The 19,438-nt window shown below is 51.1% G+C and overlaps 1 protein-coding gene across 3 annotated transcripts in view; it reads right to left on the bottom strand.

Moving 5' to 3' along the window:
- The window catches only part of Ntng2 (netrin G2), a 58,701-nt gene that overhangs the window by 11,661 nt on the left and 27,602 nt on the right, over window positions 1-19,438 (bottom strand). For all 3 annotated transcript variants that reach the window (XM_085835066.1, XM_029474604.2, XM_085835067.1), the window contains exon 4: window positions 1,613-1,785. In XM_085835066.1, the coding sequence (XP_085691192.1) occupies window positions 1,613-1,785 (173 nt within the window). The remainder of the gene's footprint in view (window positions 1-1,612; window positions 1,786-19,438) is intronic.

Raw genomic sequence — 19,438 nt, 5'->3', positions numbered from 1 at the left:
GGGGCCTTGTACTTGGTGGCAGGGGGGATTGACAACTTAGGGTTTTTCCCAAGGCTTTGAGGTAGTGGGCACCCAGGAGGGGGGTGCCCCAGTGATTATGAAGTGAAGGTCCCTGAGAGAAGGTAAGTAGATGGAAGTAGGGGTGGGGGGCAGGCTCTCAGGGCCGGGAGGAGCCAAGACACACAAAAGCCACTGGGGTCTGTTTGTCCACTGCTTAAGCAGAGCATGGGGACAGTGGCCCTAGGTGTTGTGCAGGTCCGAGTCTTGGTCCTTAGTGGTGGAGGTGATAGTTGGGAGGCTGAGGAAGGAGCCAGAGCAAAAGTGCAGGGGGTTGGGTCTGGCCTTAGGACAGATGGAAGGGTGACAAGCCACTAGTGAGAGACAGCAACAAGGACTAAAGGAAGGCTCAGGATACAAAGAGATGTGGAGAGCTGCCCAGGATGAGGGAGCCCGACGGGGGGCAGACCAACAGCCCGCCAAGCCCATTCTGTGTCTTTGAAGACCCTTGAGTGCCTCGGGGTGGCTGGCAAGTCACCTCTTCAAAGGCTTGTCACACTGCCTGCTGTAGCCCACGCACACCACGCCTGTCACCGGCTGCCTCGCTGCAGCTTTTAGCTTTGATCAGTCTAAAGCCACATGAATCTTTCAGGGGTGAGGAAGGGGGCAGGATGGGACAGGTGGTTTAGGATATGTAGGCGCTGGCTTTGTCACTGGGTCCTGTGCTGTCTGGGACTAGCCATGGAACCAGGAGGGGACTGGGCTGTCTGGGCCTCTGTGTGCTCATCTGGAGGGTGGGTTAGTTATAGCACTCCTGTGGTATTGTAAGGACTCAGGGAAGCGACATGTGACATCTGGTGCAACCTCAGACTGGGACAGGTCATTTGGTTTCATGTGCCAACCTAGGCTCTCCGCTGCTCACAGCCTAGAGACTTGTGGGAGCTGTGATTTCATGAAGCATGTTCTGGGGAGGGGGGGGGTCCTTCAAAGGGTGCTCATGATGCAGACATGGGGACAAATCTCTCACATGGCTTCCCCTGATGGTGAACAAGGAGGGAAAAGATTGGGCTGAGAGGCCAGGTGTGGTGGCGCACGACTTTAATCCCAGCACTTGGGAGGCAGAGGCAGGCGGATTTCTGAGTTCGAGGCCAGCCAGGGCTACACAGAGAAACCCTGTCTTGAAAAACAAAACAAACAAACAAACAAAAAAAGATTGGGCTGAGAGCAGGAGCTCAGACCAAGCATCTCAAAGGACATAGCTACAAAATGTGAAAGTGCCACTGAGTGCTGGCAGCTGTGGCATACACCTCATAAGACCCAGTGTGAGGGTGCGTTCACCGTACCCCCGTTCTGCATCTCCATGGGTTACTGCCCTGCTCAGAATGAAGAAGGATGGGAGACAAGATGCCGAGAAGGGTTGGCCTGCCTGCAACTAGGGCTGAGAGAATACAGCCTAGAATACACAGGAGGGGAGCTGGGGGGTGGGGAACGTGTGTGTATCCATGCCAGCTGCCCCCTCCCCTCCTCTGCGTGGGTGTATGCACGCACGTGCACGTGTGAGCCACCGTGCTGGGGCACAGAATGAGGACTGCAGCTGGGCAGGCTACATACGTACAGGCATTGGGAGAGCCGTGGGGCAGCGGCAGGTAGGAGCCAGCTCGCCAGGCGCGTGTGCGGAAGTTCTTCTTGCACTTGCCACAGTCGGGGCCCGTGGTGTTGTGTTCACACTCACACTGCAGGCTGCCCTCGCGCACTGTGCACAGGTTGGCATGCAGGTTGCACTTACACCTGAGGAGACCAGAGGATGGGAGGAGTCAGCAAGCTCCAGGGCAGGCCCTCTGATGCAGGTCTGTGCTGGGATGCCCCAGGAGGGACTCTGGAGGAGAGGTCCACTGCACGCTCAGACTCTCCTTCAGCACAGAGTCCAGACTCTCTCTCCCATGGTTTGGAGACCTTTCCTAGCCAGGAGAGCTCTGGATCCCTTAGGTTGATTCTGGCTGCCATCTAATTCACTAATGTCTAATTCATTCTAATTCTGGCTGTCGTATGATGTGGAGTTCCTAGACCTCTGCTCTTGGGTGGGGAGAGACTTCCTATCCTAGATGTTTCAGCAACCTGACCACCTTAATTCCTTCTTATTTTTATTTTTTTACTTTAAGAGAGATCGTCTCACAAAGCCCAGGCTGGCCTTGAATTAGCCACATAGCCAAGGAAGACCTTGGACTTCTGATCTCCCCACATCTACTTCCCAAGTGCTGGGAAGTTATTTTAAAAGTTAAGTGTGTGTGTGTGTCCAGGTACACGTATACCACAATGTGCATGTGGAGGGCAGAGGACAGCTTTTGGGAGGTGGTTCTTTCTTTCAACATGTGGAGCCTGGGGACGAAACTTGGGCCATCAAGTTTTGGGGCAGGTATGTTTACTGGCTAAGTCAGCTCTCCGGTTCCATAATCATTTGTGTGTATATGTGCATGTGCTTGTGTGTGTGTGTGTTGGAGATTGAATCCAAGGCTCTGTGCACACTGGGTAAACACTCCGCCCACTAAGCCACACCCCCACACTCACCTTATCTCTTAACTAAGTTGGGCAGACAGGTGACAGGTCGTGAACCGTGCCTGTACACGCAGAGTCCTGGCTGAAAGCTGCAGACTCAGGCACTTGAGGGTGACAGAGAAACCCCCAGCTTCTCAGCCCTGGCAGTTCACCCACACATGTATTATTCACCATTTATTCAAATATTCATAGGCACCTCATCATTGTGCAAACGGGTAAATAAAGGGAAAGGAACAGACATGGAGTCCACCTGTCTTTCACAAGCTCTACCTCGGGGTAACCTAAAATTGATGAGGGCACATTCCTTTTTATCCAAGCATTTCATGATTGGGGATCCCTAGAAATGGAGAGTTCTGGGCACTGAGTCATGACAACCCAGAAGATCACAGATGGCACAACCAGAATGGGAACTTTCTAGAAGATCACTCCCAGTGGCGTGGAACTTGAATTAGACCACATCTGGGCCAGCAACGCAGAGGACAGAGCAAATAATGAATACCGCCACGGGGGATGCAGCCCTTACGGTGCTGGTGCTCAACAGGTGGATGCTGGAGGGTATAGATTGCTACGATGGGAGGGGACCCCAACGACCTCAAAAGCGTATCTATCCAGGGCCAAGTGTGCACCTGGCTGGGCTTGGTGGAAACACACTCAGGAATGCCAGCTGTACCAAGCCATGTATTGAGCCATGGAAATCAATACTAAGGGTGTTTATGACATTAGTGCAATCAGCTGTCACGATACTGTTGCAAGCTGGCTCTTGGAGTCTTGGCCTTTTAGAGAAATCCAGAAATATTTATAAGTGCAGTTATGGAGAGTGGCTTTTTGGTGAGATAGTGCCACACACCAAAGACACTAAGAAAAAGAGGACACCAGTTGGAGGCGGGAGCAGGAGGCACTCTTTGTATGGATGTGGGGATGTGAATTTCTTAGTAGCCCAAAGTTAGAGAGAGACCTGGCACAATGGTCCACACCTGCAAGCCCTTGCGTTGAGGAAGCTGAGGCAAGAGGATCTCAAGTTCCAGGTGAGTCGGGGTTATAGAAAGTCCATGTCCAGAAACCAAACCCACAAAATTAGTGGGAAGTGGGGGAGGCGAGCCACTGTGTGTGAAAATGAGTGTGCCTTATTCTGAGATGGGCAGACTCCCAAGTTAGATTGTCAATATTTGCAAAAAGCAAATTGCGACTGGTATGCTGAGTAGAATCTTATTTTTATTAAAATATGCAAGGAAAATATTTATAGGACACCAGTAATATAGCAGGCTTTGAGCTGGGGGTGAGGGTGGGGGTTAATGAATTAGGTAAGTTAAATGGTTAGCAACGAGGATGGGGGAGGGGCCCTGCTCTGATGGAGCTCCAGGGAGAACTTCTCTGAACCCAAATCTGCAGGACAGTCTAGCAGGGAACCTTCTAGAAAGAGCAAGAACGTGAGGAGGTTCCTGGGATGGAGAGGAGGCTCAGATGGTGGCAGATGGTGGCAGATGGTGGCGCCCTACTGGGACACAATGGGCTGGTTAACATCTTACAGTAGTGTGGCTCCTCTGGGCACATGGATCTGTCTGGGGACAAAGCCCAGGCAGGGTACCAGCAGACATCTTGGGTCCCTGACATACCTGATGAACATCATTCCCAAAAGACTATTGCTGGGATCTGGGGAGTAGCCTGCCAGGCCACGGACTCTGTCCCCAGCATGGGGTTGGGGAAGATGTCTACTGAACCTTTTTCCCTCCCCAGGCTCCCTCGCTGACACAGGCTGGGTGATGTCCTGGGTTCCCACGGCCCACTCCTATCTTCCCAGAAGGCCCATCGCCACTTGCCTCCTCACGCCCATATCAAGCATAGCTAACACTTCTTGTCACCCTTGTCTTCTTGTCCCTGCCTCTCGCTTCCTGTGCCTGTGTCCCCTTACTAGAAATAGTCTCAGCGGGGGACCCCATTAGGGACAGGGATAGGAGGCAAACCCCACCAAATATCTACCATCTGCTGGACTGGCCAGGCTGTCTGCCTTCCATGGCCGCCTGTGTTCATGCTATCCTGATGTGCAGGGAAATTAAGCTATGAGAGGCCCCCACTTAATTTTTCCTCCCTCAATCCTTTGACTTTATGATGGAGCAGAAGGTAGCCATGCTGTTTATACTCTCATACAGAACAAAATAAATGACACCAGCTATTTGATGGTTTGTTATAAGATAAGCCACCAAGTGTGGCAATTCCACCTAGCCACAGGATAATCAGTGGGAATGCTGGGAATGCGCCTAATGCAGACTGTGAAGTTTGGTAGACGAGGCTCTGTTATAAACTAAAGTGCGGTCCATCCAAGTGATGGAATATTACACGGCCATGAACGCACATGGAAGGAATACTTCCAGCTGCAAGGAACGTTTTGAATGTGGGGACAAAAGGCCACAGTTCCTGAATGTTCTCACTCTACTCTCCCCTGTCAGCTTCCTCAGAGATGAGGACATGGGCCCAGAATCCAGCTTCAGAGGTCACAAGGCTCACACAGAATAGAGCATGGAGCATGACAAAGGAAGACACCAGAGTGGGCACAGTGAAGTCCTCAGTTCTATAGCCCAGTGGCAAGCTCATGCCTGTAGTCAGCACTGAGTCAGGATTGCCACAGGTTTGAAGCCAACCTGGGCTATGAAGTGAGTTTCAGGTTAGCCTGAGCTACATTGTGAGACCCTGTCCCACCTTCCCCCAAATTATACACACACACACACACACACACACACACACACACACACACACACACACAAACCAATACCCTAACCCCCAAAAGAAAGGTAAGTGGTGGAGAGATGGGCAGAATTACAAATGATTCCTACTTTTTTCTATGTCAGGTTTTCCCCCCGACATAGTCTTATATATCGCAGGCCTCCAACTCCTGAAATATGACCCTGGATTTTTTTATCCTCCTGCCTCTACTTCCCCCTACCTCCAGAGTGCTGGGATCACAGAACAGAAGCAGCACCCAATTTGTGCAGTGTGGGGAATAGAACTGTCCTTCATGAGTAAGACATGAGCACTATATTCACTGAGTCACATCCTAGCTTTTAGGCTCCCTCGGTTCACACTGACACACTCCTTGGCAGAGCAGAGGATTTGGGGGTGGTATGGTAATGCTTTTCTTTTCTTTTCTTTTCTTTTCTTTTCTTTTCTTTTCTTTTCTTTTCTTTTCTTTTCTTTTCTTTTCTTTTCTTTTCTTTCCTTTCCTTTCCTTTCCTTTCCTTTCCTTTCCTTTCCTTTCCTTTCCTTTCCTTTTCTTTTCTTTTCTTTTCTTTTCTTTTCTTTTCTTTTCTTTTGAGACAGGGTTTCTCTGTAGCCCTGGCTGTCCTGGAACTCACTTTGTAGACCAGGCTGGCCTCGAACTCAGAAATCCGCCTGCCTCTGCCTCCCGAGTGCTGGGATTAAGGGCGTGTGCCACCATGTCCGGCGGTAATGCTTTTCTAAATGATCTTACAGCAAACATGAATCACATGTGACTCATTGGTCCAACCCCTTCCAAGGTCCAGGCTTGTTTTGAATGTTAATGGGTGGATGTTGAGAAGGCTCCACCCTTCCATGGCCAAGTGGTCCTAAGCTGTGTAAGGAAGCTGGCTAAGCATGAGCCTGTGTGAGCCAGCAGGCAGCATCCTCTATGGTTTCTGCTGTACTCCTGTGGCTGTGCGTGAGTCCTGGCTGGAGGTAGTGCTAGGTGAAATAACAAGCCCTTCACTTTGAGCTTGGACTCTCTTAATGATGAACTATGGAACCTGGAAGTGCAAGCAGAATAAATCTTTTCCTCTCCAGGTGACTTTAGGTCTCAGTGCTTTATCACAGCCTCAGAAAGGAAACCAGGACGAGATACTGTGACAGTAATGTTATCTGTCAGCCTGACAGGGTCTAGAATCACCTGGGGGCTCTGGGGATGCCTGTGGGGTTGATCTGGATTGCATTAATTGAAATGGAAGGAGCAGCCCACTCTGGGTGGCGTCATTCCCTGGCTGGGATCCTGGAGAAAGGGAGCTGAGCTGTCGCATGCTTTTGTCTTATTTCTCTCTGCTTCCTGACTGAATGTCACATGACCAGCTGCCTCGACTTCCCTGCCATCGTGCACTGTCCTCTTGACCCATGGATCAGAATCAAACTTCTCTTCCATAAGTTGTTCTTGTCAGTGTGCTGTCCCAGCAGCAGAAAAGACAGAGAGACAGATGTCATCATACACACTGTCCTGCAGCTGGCCCTCATTGCAGCTCTGAGCTATGGGGGGGGGGGGGGGCAGAGCACAAAGAAGCCAGCTCATCCCTCCAAAGGCACAGAAGTGGATGGCAGGCACTAGCTGGCATTGGGGACACTGGACCCTAGGAAATCCATATAAAGGAGGGTCTCTTGCCTGAGCCTCTTTGGTCAAACATGTTCTAACACCCCAACTCACAGTGCACACTAGCATGTCCTCCAGGAAAGAAATCTGTCTGACTTTGACAGAAATTTGTTTGCAAAGTGTATCTGACCTCCAAAGCTTTCTTTTTTTTTTCTTTTTATTCTTGTGAATTTTTATTTAACACCCTGCTGAGCTAGCTGGAGAGAAACACCCAGTTGTAGAGAGCCAGGCGTACATTCCACACCTCTGGCCTGAGGAGGGGCTATTTTTAGACATCAGCTACGTAGAGAAAAGATTGCCATCAACTTTGGGTGATAAAGTTGACCTTGGCTTATTAAAAATGCATAAAAGATCAGCTAGATCTGAGAAGCAGATTGTGTCCATGCTAACAGGATGGCTGGCTGTTAGAGCCCAGTGGCCTGGGTGGCACAGGAAGGCAAATCCCTCCCTGACCTTGGTTCTGCTCAGGCCCCACCCTGGCAGCCCCAACCCTTCCCTATTTCTGCCAGAACATAGAAGGCATCTTGATCTTATCAGTGCCATGAAGACCTGGAGCGCCTTGGCTGATGTAAGGTGGCTATCTACGGACTAGTGGCCCATATCATCCAAGCTAATGGCAGAGGCTCCTTATTCTCTTGATTTTGCAAGTACTTCTGGATGACATTGCCTCTCTGTGTTGGGGTACAGTGGAAGAACTTCACTGGCTTGTCTCATATAACCCAGGCTAGCCTCAAACTCCCTATGTAGCTGAGGTTGAAAACGTTAACATTACATTTATTTATTTTGTGTGTGCAAATGCTACGGAATATATGTGGAGGTCACGGAGCATGTGTGGAGGCCAGAGAACAGCTTTCAAAAGTCAGTTTTCTCCTTTAGCCATGTGCAACCCAGGGATGGAAGTCTCACTGTTAGGCTTCATGGCAAGGCCACCTCACCAGCCGGCTATGGATCTTCTACTTTTTTCCCCTAGATTTATTTATTTTATATGAATACACTGTAGCTGTCTTCAGACACACCAGAAGAGGACATTGGATCCCATTACAGATGGTTGTGAGCCACCATGTGGTTGCTGGGAATTGAACTCAGGACCTCTGGAAGAGCAGTCAGTACTCTTAACCACTGAGCCATCTCTCCAGCCCCCAAACCTGTTTTTCTCTAGACCTCTATGAGTTGTTAGGGGGCACTGAAGCCCACCTTAAATGGGTGCATGCATTTCCGGTAGGTGAACTCCATCCAGCAGATCTCAGGCCAGTGAATGGACAGCGTGCATGTGGGTGGGTCAGGGGAGTGATGGCGACCCCAGAATAGTCTCACTGGCAACGTCTGCTCCATCAGAGCCTCCTTCTCTCCAGCCTTCAAAGACAGCTGGCCCTGAAGCTCCCACTTTGTATGAGAACCACCCTATAAGCTCTTGCAACCTACTCCCACCCAAATATGCAGATGGGGAAACTGAGGCCTGGAAAGAAGTTCTGAGAGCCCTCCCACAGTGGTACATGGTACCAGGCTGGAGTCCAAACATCAGCCAGACCCGCAGCTGCTCTCCATGGCTGATCTCCCAATGCCTTAGAGTCAAGGTTGACATGGGGGAAGCACAGCAGTGGGCAGGGCTTCTGCCCAGCCCAGGTGCATACATTATCAGTCCGTCTGGGTTTCCGTTTGCGCATCCGTATGATGGGAGCACAGATTCCCTTTATCAGGTTATCAGGGAGACCAGACACGCTGGCATCCGGGCTGTGGCCCGAGGTCTAATTGGCTCTCGGACTGACACAAGCTCCCAGAAGTGCACCTGCCCCACCCCACCCCAGACACAGACACAGACACAGACACAGACACAGACACAGACACAGACGACACAGACACAGACACAGACACAGACACAGACACAGACGACACAGACACAGACACAGACGACACAGACACAGACACAGACACAGCCTCAGACACAGACACAGACACAGACACAGACACAGACACAGACACAGACACAGACACAGACACAGACACACACACAGACACAGACACAGACACAGACACAGACACACACAGAGACACAGACACAGACACAGACACAGACACAGACACAGACACAGACACAGCCCTGACACAGACACAGACACAGACACAGACGACACAGACACAGACACAGACACAGACACAGACACAGACGACACAGACACAGACACAGACACAGACACAGACGACACAGACACAGACACAGACACAGACACAGACACAGACGACACAGACACAGACACAGACACAGACACAGACGACACAGACACAGACACAGACACAGACACAGACACAGACACAGCCTCAGACACAGACACAGACACAGACACAGACACAGACACAGACACAGACACAGACACAGACACAGACACAGCCACAGCCCTGACACAGACACAGACACAGACACAGCCCTGACACAGACACAGACACAGACACAGACGACACAGACACAGACACAGACACAGACACAGACACAGACACAGACACAGACACAGACACAGACACACACACAGACACAGACACAGACACAGACACAGTCACAGACACAGACACAGACACAGACACACACATACAGACACAGACACAGACACAGACACAGACTCAGACACAGACACAGACACAGACACAGACACAGACACAGACACAGACACAGACACACACACAGACACAGACACAGACACAGACACAGACACAGACACAGACACAGACACAGACACAGACACACACACAGACACAGACACAGACACAGACACAGACACAGACACAGACACAGACACAGACACAGACACAGACACAGACAGACACAGACACAGACACAGACACAGACACAGACACAGACACACACACAGACACAGACACAGACACAGACACACACACAGACACAGACACAGACACAGACACAGACACAGACACAGACACAGACACAGACACAGACACAGACACAGTCACAGACACATTCTTCCCCCAGCTCAGGCCTTTGTCCTATGATTTTCCTTTTCTAATCTAGGAGACCCTTGGGAGATGACGTAAGGAAAATAAATAAGCAAGCATGTGAGTAACTCGAAGCCTTGCTACCCACCAGCACCTGCATTATTAACCAAATCCGGAGAATACCCACAAGGCCCCACTCCTGTGTGAGAAGGCAGGGACTCCATAGGTCAAGGCCAGCACTCAGGTCTCTGGGGGGCAGCAGAGGGCTGTGGAGGAGTTGTGAGGCCTGGCTTCTCTGAGCAGGACCTCCAGGCAGGGCTCTTGTCCAGACCCTGCCGGTGGCCCCTGGTTCCCGGTCTTGGTTCACATGGTTCTCCTTTATGGAGGAATCTTTTCTCCCAAGGGTCTCTTCACCGTGTCTGACCTTGAAAACCAGTTCACCAGAAAACTTTGGCCCAGGCTGCCTTCCCTTCTACTAAGTTCTTCTCCGCTCAGCCATCAGAATAAATTATTTAATCATGAGGAAAGGGACAGTGGGGGTGGGCCAGCCATACCCGTCCTCACCACTAGGATGGCAGGGGTTAGGGGGAGGAGGGCCACTCTCTTGATGCTGATGCAGCAACTATCTTCTGGCCCAGACCTTGGGCTGTGTGACCTTTGCTGTGTGACCTTGAAGAGTTACTTCTCTGGGTCTCGGTTATGAAAGGAGTGGTTGGATCAGACCTTGGATTTTCAGTCTTGTCATTAAATTTTCCTAAGTGCCTAACATACTGCCTGGCTACCCAGGAGAGGGAGGAGGGTGGGAGTGGAGAGGGAGGAGGGTGGGAGTGGAGAGGGAGGAGAGGCCCCAGTGCTGTGCAAACATGGTGGCCAGTGTCTGGGTAGCCGGTGGTCTGTGGCCCTAGCAGCAGGCTCTTACCATGGGAGAAGATAGGCAGGTCTATGGAGATAGTTGGGTTCAGGAAGTAACATTTGTTATGGTTGACAGCCAACAAGCACAAAGGTCAGTGGGGTGAGAAAGCTGTACTTTCCAGTCTTTCCCGGTGGCCCCAAGGGACAGCCCCATGTCTCAGTGGCCAGTCAGACCTCAAAGCAGATGTGACTGGCTTGAGGCCTCTAGGGTCTCCCTATAGGGTGGAGGACATAGCTTCTAATCTCTTGAAATCACTTCCATATGGAGCCCCAAGCCTCTGGGAAGACCACACAGCAAATGAAGATGCTGGTTGCTGGCTGTGAGCTGTGAGGCATGCCTGGTCTCCTTGCTATCCAAGAGGCAAGAGGGTGGCTTCAGTCAAAGGTTTGAAGCCAGCCTCAGCAACACAGGAGGATTCTGTGTTAAAAACAACAAAAATGCAGGATTCCAGGTTGTATTTGAATTTTACATAAATAATGAATGCTTTCTGTTCACATAATTGCGTGCCAGAGACTAAGCACTATTTCTATTCCTCTAAAGCTCGAACCTGAGATGTTCTGTTTTTCACCTGCCACCCTTGCTTACCATGTGGCCAAGACTTGCCCTCTGCTCTGACCTGTGCCCCCCACCCCCTCAGCTTCCTGTAGGGTACACCCACTCACCTGCTAGACCTAGCCCTGATGACTCCCATAGACTGCAGGGTGTCTGTGCTCTTGCCTTCCTCGTCTTTTCTCTGGAGCTGACAGGTCCCGAGTCAGCCCCTGGAGAACATAACATTTCCAAGACAGGGCCAGGTTCACCTCCCAGGGAAGGCACACACCAGACAAGCCTAGCTCTCAGGACACGTGGCAGGCCCAGCTGGGTGTCTGACAGCCACATGGAGGACCACGGGGGCTCTGGTCTGTGCCAGGCCTGAGCGTGCCCTGCCCAGCAGGGAGGGGCAGGCGATGCCCAGGAGTTACCAGTAGGGGCACCATCTGGGCCTCAGCCTGGCACCAGTATGTCACAAAAATCGTGAGCCGGCCCTTCTCTCCTCTGGGCAAGAGAAGCGGGTGTTGGAGCGACTCCCAGACGGGAGGGCTGCAAAATGTAGGTCAGCTCCCAAGCCAGTGAGTGATGTCACCTGCTCCTTGGGGCAAAGAGGAGGCTGCAGGGAGTTTGGGTGAGCACAGAACAAGGGGTGCTGGAGGTAGGCAGGATGGAGACCCAGGTCTGGCTCCTCACAAAGACTGAGCCCCAAGGGGATCATACATCTCCCGAATGGGGTGCCTGTGTGGGAAGCAGGGTGGGGGTGTTCATCCTGTCTTCTCCTGAAGCAACTCACTGCAGAAAGGGTTCTGCATAAGTGGTCCCCAAAACTAGCTCTCTCCCCAAATGGCCACATGTTGTCACACAGGAGGCCAGGCAAGGCCACAGTTACGGGTTCTAACCCTGAGGATAACAAAGTTGGAAGCAAAGCTAGTGCTTTAAGGCAGCAGGCAGTGCCTTCCTCTCTCACCGAGAGGAACATTCCTCTTCTATTTGGGGAAAATCTTTTTTTTTTTCTTTTTTCTTTTTGGTTTTTCAAGACAGGGTTTCTCTGAATAGCGAACTCAGAAATCCGCCTGCCTCTGCCTCCTAAGTGCTGGGATTTAAGGCGTGCGCCACCACTGCCCAGCTGGGGAAATTTTTGATGGGCCTTTGGTTATCATAGGGCAGGTTCCAACTCTACGCTGGCTGGCTAGGTGACGGCTCTGAGGGATGAAGGAAGAGTGGCCATCAGGACACTTTTTTTCTGAGGTCTATAGGAGGCAGGGGTGTGGCTGGGTGGAGGGCCAGGTAGGCCTCAAGGTTGTGTTAATTCCCACCACTGTCCCAGTTTGAACCCAGGCTAATGAGACCCATAATCTGTGGCCTTGGGCCACTGGTGGGTGGGAAGTTTGCATCTTTGGTGGGATCTGTGATATTGGGGACAGGCCATCTGGACTTAAAGCAAGAGAAAAGTCAGGAGAGAAGCTGAAGGACCCACGCGGCCAGTAGGGCATTAATACATCTGTGACCATGACCACAGCGAGCTGAAGCGAACCAGCTAGACAGAAGTCTCAGGGCTGGGGGGACCTGCGACTGGGTCCAAAGAGCACTGTCAATCAAGACTTGAACACCTGTGGAGGAGGGGGACGTTACACTGCAGGCTGAGGGGCCGCAGTGAGCAGACAGGCTGAGTGATGCCAAGGTAATGGGGACAGATGTGGGCTGCAGCTCCTCCTGGAGCGGATGGCCGGCAATTGAGTTAATTGGCTAAATCAAATTTGGGCTTCTGTGCAAGCCCTTTTCTATTAAGTGCCTGATATACATCACCTCTGCAGTCCCACTGATAAATCTTGTTACCCATTAGGAAGCCAGACAAAGCCTCCCATGCTCAGATGACAGTCCCTGCAGCTGCAGTGACTGCTTCCCTTGAACCCAGCACAGTCTGCACCAACATGAGCTAACCTTCAGGTTCTCAGAGAGGGAATCCATCTTGGGCCACTTCTCTCTGGGACCCGTAACTACCTCCTTTGTGTTTTGCCTTCCCCAGGAAGATCCTTCCCTAGATTGAAGGTCTCCTTCCCACACATGTGCACACACATGCACAGACGCACAGATATGTGCACACATATGTTTCTAAAATTCCCTTCAGGAACTTCTTCCTTCAGCTGTCCCTGTTTGACTAGTTAAAAATCCCCATCCACACGGCCCCTCAAGTCAGAAACCCAGGAGTGAGAAGCCCTCCGCAGCTCACTCCCACTAACTCTTTCCATCCACTCCATGACTACCTTCCATCGTCAGACATCATCATCATCATGGCTGCCATGGGGCTTGGTCTCACATGCTCTCTGAGTCTTTCTTTGCTTTTGTCACTAAGATTGGAGGCCAGGCCAGGCCTTCTCACAGCCCCACCTCACCTTTCCTCAGACTAAAACCACTGCTCCCTTTAGCTACAGGGACCTCTGCCACCCAGCTCTGCCTGCTACACTTCCCTCTTGTGCCCCCTCACCACATCTCAACCACTGTCACCGAGTCCTTGAGCCCTTAGAGCCTCCTGCACCTGGACAATTCTCAAGGCTAGCAATAGCTTTGAGGATGCCCGGGAGGGATTATCGCTAATGGGAGAAGACCCGTCTTGATTGCAGGCAGGACCACTTTGGGCAGGAATTTTGGACTACATAAGGAGCACACACTCATCTTTCTCTGCTTCCTGACTATGGTGTCATGTGACCAAGTTTCTGTTGACTTCCCACTATGATGGACTGTAGCCTTGACCTGTGAGCTAAAATAAATCCCTTCTCTTTCACGCTATTTTTTATCAGGGTCTTTTATCACACCACATGCACACCAAATGCATGCACTAAATAAATAAAGGATGTAAAACAGAAACCAGATTGTCTGGCCAGAGACAGGCAGGGGTTTGGGGGCCAGGGGTCTTTTAATATGAGTTTCATGTGGGCCCTTTCCTGAGCAGACCTCACATGCAAACTTTAAGAACACGCTCTTTTGGAGTCTTCAGATGCTTTGCCCTCCTAAGAGCCCACAGATGCAGGTAGAAAACCTTTTGGCTCCCTGCAACCCAGGACTCCTTCTAGTTGCCCATGATGGCTGGTTCGGACTCCTGCTCCCAAGAGGCCTGAGCACTTCTACACTCCCTTTAGGGACAGACTCATTTAAACCTCATAGCTCCTGTCTCCATTCTTCAGAGGTAGGAAGGAGGACAGACAGATTAGTTCTCTTGTTCTAACGGCTCATACCAGACTTTTACCTGGACAGTACAATATGGAGGCCAGCTATCCAGCCACTTACCCACCCACCCATCTGTCTACATACACAGCTATCTACCCACCCACCTATCTCTCTATCTATACACTCACCTACCTCTCTATCCACCCACCTACCTCTCTATCTATCCACTCACCTACCTCTCTATCTATCCACCCACCTACCTCTCTGTCTATCCACCCACCTATCTCTCTATCTATCCACTCACCTACCTCTCTATCTATCCACCCACCTACCTCTCTATCTATCCACCTACCTACCTCTCTATCTATCCACCCACCTACCTCTCTATCTATCCACCCACCTATCTCTCTATCTATCCACTCACCTACCTCTCTGTCTATCCACCCACCTACCTCTCTATCTATCCACTCACCTATTCATCTGTCTACTTATCTACCCATCCACCCATCTGTTCACTTACCCATCTATCATACATTCAGCATCCATATGTCCTCCCATCCATCCATTCATCCATCCATTCACCCATCTATCCATCCACCATCCATCCACCCATCTGTCCACCATCCATCCATCTTTCCATTTTCACTTTTGTATGGTTCTGAGGATAGAATCCAGGTGGTAGGCAAGTGCACCATCACTTAGCTGTGATTTCAACACACACACACACACACACACACACACACACACACACACACACACATTTAGGGAGAGGGTCCCACTACAGAGCCCAGGTTGACCTTAAACTCAGAATCCTTCCTTTATCTCCTAATGCAGGGACTGTACAGCTTCTCCACCACACACTGCTCTTTCCTTTTATAAGACTGAATAATATTCCACCACATGTCTAGACTGCCTTGCATTTATCTATTTTCCAAAACATCCTTGGGCTGTTTGCATCACTGGCTATGGTGAACCTGCTGATGTAACATGGTATATAGGTACCTGTTAGGTCCTTGCTTTAAGTTCTTTTTGGTGGATCAGATGGAGAACCGCTGGGTCACATGTTAATTCTGTTAATTCAACATTTTCAGGCATCATCATACTGTTCTCAGCAGAGCTGGGTATTCCCTTTCTCATCAGCCATGCAGATTGTTCTAAGTCTTCACCAACACTTATGAGTTTCTGTTTCCTCTATCTTAGCCCTGTGATGGGTATATGCAGCCTCTCTCTCTCTCTCTCTCTCTCTCTCTCTCTCTCTCTGTCTCTGTTTCTCTCTGTCTGTCTCTGTCTCTGTCTCTGTCTCTGTCTCTGTCTCTGTCTCTCTCTCTCTCTCTCAAGACAAAGTCTCTCTACATAGCCCTGACTGTTCTGGAACTCACTGTGTATCCCACGATAGCCTGGAATTCAGAGATCAACTTGCTTTGCCTCCTGAGTATTGTACTGTCAGACCCAGCTCCATCCATTTCTTAACCTCTAGACCTCAGTTTCCCATTTATGTAATGGGACAAGGATCTTCCTGGGGCAGGGCTAAATGAGGAAACCCCAGAAAGTGTCGGGGGGGGCACTAGCCTTGGAGACTTGCTTTGTAGGTGATGGTCACTATTGCTGAGGGTCAGTTCCATCCTCCACAGCCTCCCAGGATTCACTTCCCAGTTTGCAGTGGGGAGTCAAGGGGGACAGAGGCACGGGGTGAGTGGAAAGATGCCTTCCCTCCCCGCCCCCACACTGCCTGCCCCAGCAGAGGTTTGCTTCTCTCTGACATTGCTATTCTTGTCCTGTGACTGCATCTCCAGTTACTGGCGATCAATAGGGACAGGAGGTTTATGAAAAAAGCAGGAGGCAAGAGAGGGGGCGGGGTCAAGGGAGGAGAAGACCGTGGTGGGCGTGGCCCAGAGACGACAGAGAGAGCTGCCCACAGGCTCAGTGAGGGCCCTGAGATCAAGTAGGTCTCCTCCTTCTCAAGGGTTTTGGCTCCCTCTAGGGCAAAAGAGGACAGAACCCAGCCAATACCCAACACTAGGATCGCTGAGTAGGGAGCCCACTCCTTTTCTGCCCCTGGTATATGAGGGTAGAAAAATCTGTTTCCAGGGTAAGCCCTGGTAGTGGGAACTGGGTGGCCCGCCACTTCCCTTTGACTCCCAGACTTGGTGGCTAGCAACCCTCAGTGTGTCAGCCCTGCCAAGGGCCTGTGTGGCTGCTGTCACAGCTGCAAGGGGGCCCTGGGGCTGTCAGTGCTGGACTGCAGGGAATTCAAAGGCTTTGGGAAGCAATGCTGGTGTCTTAAAGAGCCAGCGATTCACAGGGGTGCCTGCCATGTGCCTTTTCTCTCTTTTGCTGCTGGGTTGCAAGGGCCTGGCTGCGTTTCTCCACAGGCTTCTCTCTTCCCCATTACTTCTGAAGACAAAGACACCATCCCTCTCTGCCAGTGCTTCTGAGCCTTGGGGGCCCTTTGGACTTGCAAACCCTGCTTGCCCAAAGGCACCCTTTTGCCTTTTCTAGGTGTTAAGACCCTGGGTGTGAGCAGGACACCTTCCCCAGCAGCCCTTTTTTTGGCCCTTCCCTGCCTCCTTTCTCCCCTGCCGCCTCAGGGAAGGAAGGGGACATACTATAACACCATCCCTTCAGCAGCAGCTTGCACACTGGGGAGATTATGCCTATGGCTCCATATTGCAGATGAGGAACCTGAGGCTCAGGCAAGTTTCCACTTGGCAGCTCACTTCCTGGGGACTCCCCTCTCCCCAGCTCACTGGAGGGGCTTTGCAAGGACCCCTCTGATACCTGCCAGGTGAAAGCCAATTTCTGGTGGGCCTTATCCTATAAAGCTCCCCTGGAAATGTAGGGTGAGGCTTGGGCTGCTGGGACAGGCTGTATGTCCCTGCTCCCATGCGTCTGTAGGATCTCCCTCCTCCAGTGCAGTTTTTGGCTCACATTCCCTGCAGTTTCCAGCCAGCCTCTCCTGCCCAGACTCTGTACCTGAGCTCCCCCACATGCAGAAGAAAATAGCTTCCACCTCCTTCAGCCTTCCAGGAATGGCCCCTGGAGACAGGGCGGCAGGGAGGCAGAACCCCAGGGTGCTGGTAGATGGATTTCACTCTTAGCTACCCGTGCAATCCTGTTGTCAGCACACCTCTTTGTATCCATCTGTATTAGCTCCTTATTCCCAGAGACCACACCAGGTGCCTCTGCCTCTTGGCCCCACCCTCCAGCCATCTGGGCCCTCCTTGGAGATGGAATTGCTGATTCGTGCAGAGTGCAGAGCATGAGACCACCAGCAAAACAAAGCCCTCTAGACTTGGGAGAGGAGGGGGGGGGACATTGTCTCGTGGTCCATATTGCTTCAGCACTGAGGGATGCAGTCAGAGCTAGGATGGGAATCCAGGAGACCATGAGGCTAGGGCCTCACTAGAGAAAGCTGTGTGAGGCTTGCTTGACCGTGGACTGGTCTGGACTGGGATCCTGGCTGGCTGACATTTAGCTCAGCTGAGAAAACAGGAGGCAGGCAGAGAGCGCAGGGTGAGCGCCATGGGCCAGGATCAAGTGCTGCTTGCTGGATGCTCTCACCTGGGCTTTTGGGCTCTCTCACCCTCAATACCAACTTGCAGGTTATTTGTTGTTATTTTGTTGGCAGGTTGGGGAACGATGGCAGGTGCCATGGGGTGAGAAAGCCCTAGAGCCTGAGAGCACTGGACACTTCAGGGGCTCCCTCTGTTGGCTCACACACTTGCTTCATGCCACCTAACTAGACCTAATTAATCGATAACTAAACTGCAGCCACCTGAAGAGTACTTATTGCTCTGTGAATTGATTGCCACACTCTTGCCACCACGACAGAGAATCCCTGTGCCCACAAAGGCTGCATGCCAAAAGAGTGCTGGAACTGCCCTGCCACCTCTCCTCCCTGACACCCTTCCACGGAGATGGTGGTTCCCAGTGGGCCCAGTCTTGTCACAGATGGAAAGGAGAGGACTAGAGAGGAGTGTGGAGAGGTTGGGCTTGAATCCCAGCTTACAAGAGTCATGGTTGCTACCCTGCTGGGGCTCTAGGTGTATTCTGGTCCTGACTGGCACCATCATGGGAGGGAGCCCACAGACCTCTAAGGCAGAGTCTTGTATATACTAGAGATGAGGGTCCCTTGTAGCAATGGACAAAGAAAGCAGGCTAGGGTCCTGAGGCTGCTACACTTGATCTTAGCCAAAAGGCCGAGAAGCGATGGGGGTGACATGGCTGCTACATCAATGCTAAAATGTGTGGGCCCGTGCTTCCTACTATGATGTCTTTGATGTGTTAGGTCAACAGCTTGACAACGTCTAGAATCACCTGTGTGAATTATCTTTTTGTTTTGTTTTTTAAAAGACAAGGTCTCTCTATGTATAGAACTCCCTACATAGACAAGGCTGGACTCAAACTCACAGAAACCCACCTGCCTCTGCCTTCTGAGTTCTGGAATTAAAGGTGTGCACCACCGTGAGCACCTGTGGGGATTATATTGTTCATGTCACCTGAGATGTCACTATGAGTGACAGCCACTCCTTGCCTGGGATCCTGGACAGAGAGGCAGCCTGCATGCATTGCTCTCAGCAATGAGCCCCTAACTGGGACATGATAGACAGACAGCATTGGCTCTCAACCTGTGGGGTGTGATCCCCTTGGTGGTCGAATAACCCGTTCACAGGAGTCACCTAAGACTATTGGAAATCACAGATATTTATATAAAAAGCCACAACAGTATAAAAATACAGCTATGAGGTAGCAAAGAAAATAAATTTATGGTTGGTGGTCCCCTCCAACATGAGGAACTGAATTGAAGGGTCACAGACAGCATTAGGGGGGTTGAGGAGCACTGCTCTGCCTTTAATCTTTCCACCATGATGAACTACTTTGAACCAAAGCAAACCCTTTCTTCCTTAAGCTGCTCTTGTCAGGGTTTTTGTTTGTTTGTTTGTTTGTTTTTTGAGACAGGGTTTCTCTGTGTA

This window comes from Mus caroli, unplaced genomic scaffold, assembly GCF_978045245.1.
Source record: "Mus caroli unplaced genomic scaffold, Mus_caroli_1 scaffold_2, whole genome shotgun sequence".
In the NCBI taxonomy this organism is placed as follows: Eukaryota; Metazoa; Chordata; class Mammalia; order Rodentia; family Muridae; genus Mus; species Mus caroli.
Note: the sequence above shows the minus strand (reverse complement) of the source record. Positions and strands in the feature narration are given on the sequence as shown.